Source organism: Lissotriton vulgaris, chromosome 9, assembly GCF_964263255.1.
Source record: "Lissotriton vulgaris chromosome 9, aLisVul1.2, whole genome shotgun sequence".
NCBI lineage: Eukaryota > Metazoa > Chordata > Amphibia > Caudata > Salamandridae > Lissotriton > Lissotriton vulgaris.
The window spans coordinates 228,046,681-228,059,597 of NC_141697.1; the positions used below are offsets into that span (position 1 = coordinate 228,046,681).

The following is a 12,917-nucleotide window of genomic DNA, read 5'->3' on the forward strand; positions in this document are numbered from 1 at the left end:
TTTCCACATTTTCTGTTTTTCCTGACAATTCCAGTAATTCCAATGGTTCCAACACTCAAGTGTTGCTTTACTGTTGCCTAAGATTGTAGCTGGTAGCGCCGCCAGTCAGTGCACTAGTTCAACCCTGGTAGAAGTTAAATCCCTTAGGGAAGCGGCACTGGTAGATAACAGCATTAACAGAACGATTCCTGGACCAGCAATATATAGGGTAGTAGGTCCGAAGTCCAAACTAGGAGGGGAGAATACAGGCAGTGTCCCGCAAGCAGAAGTCACACCTGCTCCTAGAGAGGCTGCCTCCGCAATGCGAGCTACCAGCGCTGTAGCGCCTAATGTGCCCCCATAACCCTGCTACCAACACAAGCTTTGAGGAACTTCTTATAGATAACTCCTTATAGGGGCGCGGTAGGATAGACGGAGTGCACTACACCAGGAGCACCACAGGATCAACGGGTTCATTAACTCACCCTCCTTTCAGTGGCTCTGTGATGAGATGCATGCGTGCTCACACCGACTTCTGCCTCTAACTCTCTCTGCGATGATGCGGTTGTGTCTTCCACTCACTGCTGCTGAGCTTTTCTCTGCATCAGATGGTGGCGTCAGTGGGGGGTCTCTGCAAGGGGGAAGAACACCGGGGCACCCCCCATGCGGCTCGCCACCCTCCTGTACACTGACCACTGCAAGTGACCGCAACCGATCACCACCTTGCACGGCCTTGCTCCACCTCCTGCATCAATGCACCAGTGCATCTCATTGCTCCGTGCATTCTCTCCAAGGGAATGCCCTTTTGATAAACTGGTCCGGGAGATTTTCTCTACGACCAGAATGATTCCAATTGCACCAGAAAGACCTCAGCAATTTTGGTTCCCAGACCTGCTACACCTCTCAGAACGGCTACAGCCGAGGTTGCCATGCAGACGGAGCTCCTATATAAGTTCAGAGGACCGATTTTTCCATCCCAACCTGCCGTCGCTGAGCTTGACAGCATGGCTCCTGAATTCCTCCAGTGTTGACATTTAGGTTTCTCACAGGACTGTATGGACATTTTGAAAGAGTCCAAGAGGCTATCAACCAGAAAATCCTATGCATTTAAATGGAAACTGTTCTATTCGTGCTGTGCCCAAAATAGTCATCATCCGATTTTGGGTCAAGAAAACGTAATCTTACATGATCTCTTGTATTTAGCAAGATCTGGTCTGCAGTCTTCAGCTATAAAAGTACACCTTGCAACGGTTGACTGGTCCTTCATGGAGGAAACTCTGTCGGCAATGGGTTTTGGACCGCGATTTCGTGCTTTTGTAAGGATCCTCTATGCTGGTACACGAGCCCAGGTGCACATTAATGGCATCTTGGCCCATGAATTTCCTATCAAGCGAGGTACTCGACATGGCTTCCCCTTGTCCCCGCTGTTGTTTGCCCTGATTATGGAACCTTTGGCAACATGGGTGAGATGTGACGCACAGGTATGGGGTTTCGATTAGGGTCTTGCAATGGAAGACCGCATCGACCTCTATGCGGACAATGTCCTGTTATTCATGCCTCGCCCCGCCGCAACCGGGCCCAGGGTCCTTCAGATCCTGCAGCTTTTCAGTGATTCATCGGGATTACGTGTCAGTTAGACCAAGTCCCTGCTGGTCCCACTACAGGAGACCTCAGTGATAAGTCATGGTAGTCCCAAATCCCAATTCGCCAGATCATCTTCCAGTATCATTGGGATGCACATTTCCATAAAGCCGGGTCTCACGTGGAGCCTGAACCTGTGCCCTGTGACTCGCAAGGTTCGCAAAGACATTCGTTTATGGCCCTCCCAGCCTGAAAGCACTTTTCTCTTGCCCTGGTCTCCTCGGGGATAGATTAATGTAATGCAATCTACCTCAAATCCAATAGGTCAACTCTTGCAAAGCTGCAATTGGTGCAGAATACAATGGCAAGGCTCATGCTGGACATTCCAAAGTTGCATTCGGTGTCGAAAATACTCAGTGACCTGCATTGGCTCCCGGTAGAGAAACATGTCCCGTTTTAAGACATTATGTTCGGTGCTTAAAGCACTCTAAGTGGAAAACGCAGCAAATATTAAAGCCATGTTTAAATGGTATGTACCTGCTAGAAATCTCTGCTCAGCACACCAAGAATGGATAATAGTCTAGAGTGCCCTGAAGAAGAAATGGGGAGGTGAGCTTTCTCAGTTGCAGTGGCATGGTTCTGGAATTTTCTTCCATGCCATCTTATATCCCTGAATATGCATCTCCCTTTTAGAAGAGACTTAAAAACCTGGCTGTTTACCTTATAAGATAGGCACAGTGTGATCTGAAGTACTCTGTTGTTGTATGGCTTGTACCTCGTCTGTAAAACTGTGCGTTTGTCGGACAACATAAATGTCAGGATTGTGCCAGACACACCCTCAGGATATGTTGGCCCTTATCCCGCTAGCTCACAGTGCACCATCTATACCCCTGACCATACAGGGTATCAAATGTGTATGCAACCTTAGAACATGACAACCCTGTTCCCCCAAGGAAATCGTGATAGCAGATCAAGAAGTGCTCAACAAGGCATTTCAATATTTATTGAAGAACTTTGATTCTTGCATAAAGTACGTGCGCTGCGATAATCAATAGAATGAAACAGAGTAGCGTGATTAACATTACAAGAACAGTGAAAACAATAACATTCCCACCATTGTGCTAAAGCAGTTATGCAGGCGTATAAGTACTGTATATAAGGAAAACTACTTGGCTATCCCTAAACTAGTCTTGCCAAAGGTGAGTTATCTGCCAAATCCCGGCCGGGTGGTTTATTTCCCTATTACCTGCGGGTAATATGTCATCAGGCTTTCCAGCTTGGTGTAGAACTGGACATGCCTCGTGTAGGTAAGCAGGAATCAGCTGAGCTGGAATTCCGACATGAAGTCACCTCACAGTGTCAGTTGAGTGTTCCACCCCTTTAACAAGGAAGTGGTTCTCTATATACAATAAACAATACCCATGTGGCCATGTTTCAACCCCTGTCGGGCCGCAATTGTTTATTCTAGTTGGATAGCGTCATCACCTACCAGACAATAACATAAATAATAACTGTGTAGTGAACTTTAGCCCTTGTACTGAAGGGCTAAAGTTCACTACACAGTTATTATTTATGTTATTGTCTTGTAGGTGATGACACTATACAACTAGAATAAACAATTGCGGCGTCATTATAGGGTGCCTAGGAAATGAAAATTATTTGTAGGCTATGCAGATTCAGATAATGTTATCCTGCATGGGCACGCACGCAAATGTATGTAAAAAGTCATTGTGTTGAAAAGAGAAGGCAACTTAAGAAATGTGAGCATGCAAATGGTGATATTTCTAACCAGGCCTATCCTAACCACGTGACACTATTAGTTCACTATGTGGCTTTGCAACACTACAGCGCCTAGAAGCCCATGGGCATTTGAGCGCTTTATAAATTCTGTTCTTTTTTTTACTTTCATGAAGAACTATTGTGTCTGGACAGTTCGCCGAGTGGGGCATTTTGCCCGCTCTGCCCTGAAAGATTTTCTGGTTTGAGTCCATTCACAGACCTACTTTCACATAGGTACTGCTTTGATATCTATTCAAAAGGTGAGGAATCTGCAGCTTGAAATCTGATAGACTTCTTGCTGCAGATTTCTTACCTTAGAATTAATCCAGCTGTAGTCCAACTGGATTCTGAAATTTTTTGTGAGCAACACCTCTGTGCACAGGTAGAGGGTGTTGTTCGGCTTTGCGTAGCATCGTCAGTGCCTTCTGCGGCAGAAGTGATGTAGGTGCTGCCCCAGCGCTCTGTCAGTTCTTTTCTTTCTGCACCAGTCAGCCCAGATTCGGAGAGAGGTACTCAGTCATTTTTACTGACCTTTTTTGAACCTTTTGATGATGTTTTCTGAGATCTTTTTCCTAGTGTGGCAGGGATGTCCACTAGGAAAGCTGGCTTCAGCCCTGCAGTGCCCGTCACTGACAATGTTGGTGACAGACCAGCTTGTTTTGCTCTGGTGCCTGGAATGTGACCAAAACGTGAAGACCTGCATTGACTTCCCCACCATGCACCCCAAGGCCTTGAGGTACTAGTCCCTCAAGCTCTTTGCCGCTCATTTTGAGACTCTGCAACAGTCTCAATCTTGGTCGAGAGAAAGGTTCGGATTCGGTTGCGGCCATCAATCTTCATCGAAGTTGTCCAGGCATTTGGGTAAATCCCACAAAAAGAAGAAAAGTTAGAAGTCGAAGAGGTCTTTGACTTCACCCTGTCCGTTGAAGTAATCCGACGACAGAGCAATGTCATTTAAGGCCTGGCTTCGCAGTTGAGTGTGTGCCTGCGCCAGTCACCATTTTCTCAAGTTTCGAGGGTCCGATGTGACCCCCGCCCAACTCTGCTAATTTTATGAGGCCATGCACCTCATATTTGGGTGGTCCATTCGTGCTGGCATGCCTTTGGGACCACGGGTTTGGGGGGAGCCCCTACTGGTTCCTCACCTGTGGATCTGCCTCTTTCACCGGTCTTCCTCTTGGATCCATGGACGGATCCGGACCAGAACCTGTCATACCACCTCGACCTTCTGCTCTGCCGGTCCCAAAGTCGACGCGCCGACCCCATTTTCATCCCCAACTCCAACACAGAGCCAGAGGGGCATCGCATGACTCGGACTCAGGCACCAACTTGAGCCTTATCCTCGAGAGCAGAACCTGAGCCCTTTTCCTAAGGGCTAGGACTTGGGGAGAATGGAAGGGGCCAATGGACTCTGCGAAATGCCTGCTCCTTGACTGCAATATGGATTGGTGTTGAGGAACTGGACGTCAGTGGACTGGACACCTTTCCAGATACTTACATGGTCTGTTCTCCTACCATGGCTATGGAGGAAGGAGCTTCTTTTGCTTCGGTGGTGAGAAGGGCGGGCGAGGTCCTGGACCTTAGCTTGCCCTTAGTGACAGTCAAGATTAACATCTTGTCAGAAGTGCTTCAGCTGGGAATGATCCCTTCAGAACTGCTTCTCCTTTTTAATGAAGCCCTTATTGGCGTCATGCTTGGGATCTGGTACAAGCCAAGCACAAGGGCTCCTGTGAACAGGACAATTGCCCGCCACCATCGCCCCACCCTAGGGGATGCCAATTCCCTCACGCAACACCCTACACCGGAAAGCCTGGTGGTCCAAGCCTCCATTTCCCCAGAAATCCCTGGCACATTCCCATCCACTCCACCGAATAGGGGCTCCAAGAGCCTGGACACCTTAGGTAAGAGAATGTGGTCTACAACCAGCCTGGCACTGCGGTCCGTGAACACTGCATGCTTTTTGGGTCGTTACTTCCATGCATTGTGAGATTCGGTTGCGGAGGTGTTGCCAATGATCCGGGAGGAGGCCTGGGCCATACTTTCCCAAGCTATGGCAGACAGGAGATGTAAGTAGATGAAGACAAAATCCCCTGCCAGCTCTTTGACTCCAATATGGACTGGTGTTGAGGAATTGGACGTCAGTGGACTGAACACCTCCCCAGATACTGACATGGTCTGTTCTCCTACCGTGGCTATGGAGGAGGGAGCTTCTTTTGCTAGGGTGGTGAGAAGGGCGGGTGAGGTCCTAGACCTTAGCTTGCCCTTAGTTGTAGTTAAGATTAACGTCTTGTCAGAGGCCATCCTTTTTAAAGACCACCAATGTTGTGTGGCCGGGGCACGTATTGAGTGAAGAGGAAGGAGGTTTAGTGAGACCATTCCCAAAGGTAGTTACAGACATTCTGACACTGAAAATAATTGCATTAAGGGCCCTTTATTTTTGAGAGGAGAGAAAAATTCATCAGGCTCTTTGGTTCCGCGTACGTGATATGATGTTCATTTTAAATGTATTTCTGGCGCCTGATAACCCTCTCTGATGATTAGTGCGCTATAAAAAAATCAATATAAGCATTAAGTGCAACCTTTATGTTTGTGTATATCATGGGTGTTGGGCATAAAAGCTTTTATATACAGGCATTCAAACACCGAATCAGAATCTGACTGTAGCCCTTTCAGGTTCTTCTTGGTGTTATAGTATGGTGCCAAAGCAGAGTTAATGCAGCCCTTGTGGACGGAGTCGTAGATAAAGTCTTGAGAAAAAAAACTTAATCATAGGCTCTGTCCTGCTTTCAGTTAAACTAATGCTTTGCAGGAAAAGCCCTTTTGAGAGCACCCTTGAATGCATGGTATACCGTTCATGTCCAACTGACCTCACAAAGGCTGTTAAGGACATAAGGGGAAGGTTACTCTTAAACTGGAAGATGGTCAATGCAAGGCTCACTGGAAAAGATTAGAAAGACTTCTTAACAATTAAAAGTTCAGTAAAAATGAAAAACCTCTTACCAAGAAATGTTGCTGATAAGCAGAAGTACAAATACATTTTTAAAAGTTTTGTGAACAAAGGTTTGCTGTTCTTCTATGAGATTACATTGATTGTTTTTAGGTCTCGCGACCTATCGATGGGCGCAAGCGCATAGAGCGGAGCGAGAATTCATGTCGGCAAAACACAAGTCAAACCAAGGGCTTTCAGCCCGCAGTTTTCTTGCAGTTCACGTGTACATGCACGCGCATCGCATGCAAGCCCAGCCTCTCACATTCCCAGGCTCTCCCGCCCCCATCCGGCATCAGGCACTCCTCCCACACCTCACAGACATCTTTTCAGCACGCGCATCGCATGCAAGCCCAGCCTCTCGCATTCCCAGGCTCTCCCGCCCCCATCCGGCATCAGGCTTCTCCTCCCCTAGCAGCACTCCTCCCACACCAGCAACTCCCCCCTCCCACACCAGCACCTCCCCTCTCTCTCCCCGCAAACACAGCCTTGCCCTAGCAGCACTCCTCCCACACCAGCACCTCCCCTCTCTCTCCCCGCAAACACAGCCTTGCCCTAGCAGCACTCCTCCCACACCAGCACCTCCCCCCTCCCACACCAGCACATCCCCTCTCTCTCCCCGCAAACTATTGCATCTCTGTGTTCTCTTTTCATGGACTCTCAATTTTATTTCTTGCTCCTGTGCATTCCTTTACTCTACTTTTCGTCTGCTGAGTGAACTCTTGCATTTCCTTCCCCTCTGAGATTGGCGTACTTTGGGTAAAGGCTGCTCCAAGCCCTCTCTCCGCGGGCTGAGAGGTAATTGTTGGCATTTAGTTTTCACTGAGCTCGGCGCTCTGGTTCACAAGCTTTCCGGGTCAGATAACCATGATAACGGGGTGATTTGTTTCCAGCGTGAGAGCAAATGTGCAACGATTTTACATTTCGTTGCTTGAAACATCGCGCCTCGCATCCAATTACAAGATAACACGGATGTTTTAATCTGATGCAGTAACTGTCTTGCCTGTCAGACAGATCATAAAGCGGTTTTTTTGTGTTGCAAAGTAATCGTGACAATTTAAACCGCTATGCTGTGAAAAGGCTGACTAGCTAGTAAGCGGATGTAGGTCTTAACACACAAACTAAAATGCCTACCACTAATAATACTATTATTGCTGCTTGACTACAGTGATGCACCGAAATGTTTATAAAAATTAAACGCACCCACATTTAATGAACCCGTGCATAACGCTTACCCGGTCTACCTTGGGCTGAAGCCTAACCCTATCCCTGAGACAAATATGCATTAACCTTAAGACCATCAGTAACCTTAAGGCCTAAGCCTAATATCAGCAATGCTGTAAAAATAAATCTAGTTGTGCTTTACTCCTTCCAATCAAGGTGCGGACAAAATGTCGCCAGTGAGTCTTAACAAAGGATTTGTGCAAACTAAAAACGGCAATGGATTAATTGAATGTTGTGCACGATCTTCAGTGGATGAAGGCGAAAGGAGAGCCGCACGTCTACTGTGTGTATGCTAGGTGAAGGAACATGGAACGCACGTGCACCCCAACTTCATGATCAATGAGTGATTGCAGCAGAACACATGAACAGCTCTCTCTGAAAGACTAAATGAAGTCTTGAATCAAAATAATGCTATTCGTACACCTTGACCTGAACTAGCACTGTCGATATACAGTCATGAGGTCAGATTGGCCCTCAAAGGGTGCTGGAAAGCGAGCAGTTGGGAGGCAGACGCCATATAATCGTGCAAGATATGAATCCAATCTATCCATACTTTTGTTGGTAAAGTAAAATATTTGACCACGCATTTGGGGTAGTTCAATCTCTCCTTTCACCGAGCACCTTCTCCTCACACCCAAAGACCCTTGAAAAGCAGTTTTGTTTTTCACCAGCCAAACTGATATTTTTGCCCCAGAAAGTAAAAAATGCATAAAAAATCTTTGCCTTTACTTTATACCCTGCTATTGTAATATTTAAATCCTATATGTTTACGACTCTTGTAAAAAATATTTCACAGAAAGCTTAAAGGTGACACCTTTTCTAGCTGCGGTTACAACCCCAGAGTCTGTGTTTGTGATTGACGCTTCAATTTGCATGAGGTGTGCCGATATCTTAGAGATGTTGACGGATGGTAACATTTCTCGACCTTCTCTGTTTGGCAGTTATTTATTTCCTCCATCCCATAAACCGGCAAATAAATGGGAGAAAATATAGTGTTACTCAAGCGGATTTTGGAGCAGTTTTTGGGAAGTGCACGAGGCGTGCACGAGCTTGACTGAGCTTCTGCTCTTCAAAGGCTCCCATTTGCTCCTGCCTCCCCACCCACTGCTTCACACTTCACTCACTTCCCTCACGTCTTTCATGCCCCTCCTCCCTTATCACTCTTAATTACATCTGTATCCACACATGCTCTGGTTACTCCACCCCTAATTATTCACTTCACTTGCGAGTCAGGCCGTGACTCGCATTCTGGCCGTCTGCCTGTTGCCTCCTCCTCCCTCCCACTCCCTTTTCCTCTCCCAGCAGCTTGTTTTTTAGGGCTCGCCCCATTCTTTCAGCCCCCTCCCGTCTCCCCACACAATATGCCCACCTTGTGTATTTATTTATTCATTTCTTTTTTTCTTATATAATGAATAAGTTGCATATTCCACCCAAATAGGTTTCAGGGCGCAGAAAAGTGTGATTAAGTACAATGGGTAAAACTCAACCACGCAACGCCACTCACCCACGCAACGCCACTCACCCACGCAACGCCACTCACCCACGCAACGCCACTCACCCACGCAACGCCACTCACCCACGCAACGCCACTCACCCACGCAACGCCACTCACACACGCAAAGCCACTCACACACGCAACGCCACTCACAGACGCAACGCCACTCACAGACGCAACGCCACTCACAGACGCAACGCCACTCACAGACGCAACGCCACTCACAGACGCAACGCCACTCACAGACGCAACGCCACTCACAGACGCAACGCCACTCACCCACGCAACGCCACTCACCCACGCAACGCCACTCACCCACGCAACGCCACTCACCCACGCAACGCCACTCACCCACGCAACAATACTCACACATGCAACGCCACTCATCCACGCAACGCCACTCACTCAAAGCAACACCACTCACACACGCAACGCAGCTCACTCACGCAACGCCACTCACACATGCAACGCAACTCACCCACGCAACAACACTCACACATGCAACGCCACTCACCCATGCAACGCCACTCACTCAAAGCAACACCACTCACTCACGCAACGCCACTCACTCACGCAACGCCACTCACACACGCAACCCCACTCACACACGCAGCGCCACTCACACACGCAGCGCCACTCACACACGCAGCGCCACTCACACACGCAGCGCCACTCACACACGCAGCGCCACTCACACACGCAGCGCCACTCACACACGCAGCGCCACTCACACACGCAACGCCACTCACACACGCACTGTGCAGTGCACAATAGGTCTCGCAGTAGGAAAGTTGGAGCTATTGGTTTTGTAAATGACAAAGCCCTTTATGTTTTTAAAATGAAAACAAAAATAAAAGGCATTGTTATTTGCAATTGTAATAGCTCCAACTTTCCTACTGCGAGACCTATTTGCAACGCCAGTGCTTGTTGTTTTTACCTTTGTAAGTATTGGATTTTTGATTTATTGAATCCGACTTTTGAGTTTGCGTTTTAGGCAGATTGGCATTTAGTTAATGAGGGTTTAAATGCCTTAACAGTTAAATATATCCAATATCTCATATTGAGTAAACCCTCCAGCAAATTTTCCATGTGCATTCTAAGAGTTGATTCACTTTCCTGTGGAGACCCAGGACATGATGTCTGACTTCTGTTCTGGTAACCTTCTTTGTCTTGCTATATTTCCTCCCTAAAAAGGTCACCCAGTGAAAAGTATAAAGTTTGTCTCCTAACTCAATCTTACATCACCAACAGTCAATAACAATAAGGACTTTTGATGGGATAGTAAAACCTGTTGTGTCACTGTTAACTAGATTGCTCCATTGAGGTAAAAGTAATTAGTGCCAGCTGAAATTTAATTGTGCATCCTTATGTTACATGCTTTTCCCCCCAAAATACAGTAAAACTGTTAAATTCACAATTGCCTTCTTAACATCCTAATGAATGTGCTATTCTTGCTTTTTTCAGGGATTTCCGCCAGCAGTCCTCTTCAAACCTCTTTGATTCGCCCAGCAGGGCTTGTGGACTTTGCAACAGCAACTACTTCATCTCCCGTGAGCTCCTCTTTATCCAAAGGAAACAGTGTTTCTGGGACCCCAAAAAGCCTGAACTTGAGTGGCAACTTGACCCCGGAACCCACAATCCGTAAAGCAAATAAAGGAGTCAGTACTTCAGGGGGACGATAGCAAATTCAAGTCACCCACAGTTTTTGCTTTAAGACCAGAATTTTAAATGGTCTTCTTCATCCAGCTGGAAGTTGTATGAATAATGCCAGGCACAGGGCCTGCCAGGCACAGGGCCTCCCAGGCATATCTGCTGAAAACAAAATACAGCACAATTTGGACGGGTGTCTTAAGAAGCACTTTCTTTTCAATTGACTTGCAAAGGAAGAACCAGGATCCAGATCTACGGTCACATGTATTAACGCCTAGGTTGAGTGATAATATGCTGCCATGGGTGTGATGCCTTCTTGTGACAGGGGATGCCCCCTTACTAGTTTTCCTGACACTGGTTTTGCTGTACAACATCAGAACATTTGCATCCTTTGAGTTGCAAGAGCAATTCTGCACTATGGACTTTTGCCATAGCCCACCTCAGTGACTCTGAAAGGGCGCGGGCCTCCAGGGAAGTTGCTGTTTTTGCAATGGAGTTCGAATTCCTGAAGGGCCTATGAAGAGAGAGCACCGCGGCCAGAGGGACCCACAGGAGGGTACTTGGGGTGTGGCCCCAGTATTGAGCGTTTGGACTGTAGCACTGTCTAATGCAATAAGCCGCCTTGGGCATTTTTGTTTCTTTTTTAGCTGCCCCTCTATAACCCTGTTGCTGCTTGTTTACTGCTGCCGCAGAGAAGGGTTATTTGCCAGAAATATGACTTTTCTCCAAAGCCCATGTTGAGTAACGCAAGTGCCTGCTACTTGCTGTGGTTTGAAATTCAAGTTCTGGACTATCCGGGCATTTGATGCCCGCTATTTATAGAATGACAGGGATGTGGTTGTAATGATATACACAGACGTAATGCTGTGCATAATTTGAATGTGTTGTACCATGTTGTTCACGAAAAAGAGGACGGACCAGCTTCTGTCCAAAGTTGCAGGATTTAATGCCTGGATTGGTATTTTCAACATTTGAAATATTGCAAATCCAGTTACTATTTTATTAAAATGCAAAAGAAAACAAATTTCCTGTGCCCCACAAAATTATAGAGACCAAAGTGGTTTCATTGAAGAGGTCTCCTCATAAAGAGCTTTGTGGGCTGAATAGAAATACACATGTCCTTTTTATCTTCCATTCCTTTTGAGCATCTCGCCGCTTCCAAATGAGGGGCAAGACTACTTTTCAGGCACTGTGCCGTAAAGTGCTTGCATTGACCATGAGTGTAAGTCTTCAAAGAGCCAGGCCCCTTGACAAACATATAGGAATTTCAAAATCTTTAAAGAATGGCACAATTTGCCAGTACCTTCTTTCTGCTGGTGTCCAACATGGATATCTCTGGGCCATATCAATGCTAGATCTTCAGGATAACCACCAACTGTTTAAATGAGTTTGATTTAGATTTGTTATATGTAAATTTATCTTTAATTTGGATCTCCTGAGAATCTGGCATGGATCCGGTGCGCCAGGATCTGTGTTGTCCCTTCTGGTTAATAACAATCAAGTAGCTTATCAATGTATCACTTGCTCATTTCCAGGTCCCAAGCAGCAGCGGAGTCCTTTCTAGTACCCTTACTGGCTAGGAGCTGAACTCACAAATAACTCCCCCCTCTAATTTGCACACCTGAAAAGTGGCTGAACTGTTTTGACAAGAGAGATTTTTTAAATTAATTTTGTGTTTGTGTAAGGAGTCCTTTCAATAAGTTAAATCATGAGAATGTTTCACTCTTTACCTTCCTACCCCATAAAGATTCAAGTGTGTGTGTATGTATGTATGTATGTATGTATGTGTGTGTGTGTGTGTGTTTGCGTGTACATATATATATGTATATTATTTAGCCGAAAGCCTGAAAAATGCAAAGCCTTTTTTTCTCTTTGAATGTGATGTCTATTTTTATAACTGAACTTGTACATATGTATAAAAAGAGACACATCTTTCTTTTACTAACTGGAGGAGAAATAAAAAATAAAATGGAGTGCGGTAATTTTATGTAATTGCGAGTCTGAGTGTGTTTACCAAGGTAGTGGAAGCCTGGATTCAGGCTGGTAGTGGAAGCCTGGATTCACCCAGGTACTGGATGCCTGAGTTCAGCTGACAATGCTGATACTGTAAAGTATGTGATCTCAAAGGCTTCTACACTGGTGCAGTTAAAACGTTGATTTTGGTTGATCTTTCCATAGTGCTATTGTTTGCTATATCAACAGTGCTTGTAAATGTGCAGGCTA

At 46.3% G+C, this 12,917-nt stretch overlaps 1 protein-coding gene across 2 annotated transcripts in view; it reads left to right on the forward strand.

Annotated features, from left to right (window-relative positions):
* The window catches only part of INO80 (INO80 complex ATPase subunit), a 545,189-nt gene extending 532,508 nt beyond the window's left edge, over positions 1–12,681 (forward strand). For both annotated transcript variants that reach the window (XM_086937360.1, XM_086937361.1), the window contains one exon: positions 10,509–12,681. In XM_086937360.1, the coding sequence (XP_086793486.1) occupies positions 10,509–10,726 (218 nt within the window). In that variant the 3' untranslated portion in view covers positions 10,727–12,681. The remainder of the gene's footprint in view (positions 1–10,508) is intronic.
* Positions 12,682–12,917: the final 236 nt, after the last annotated feature.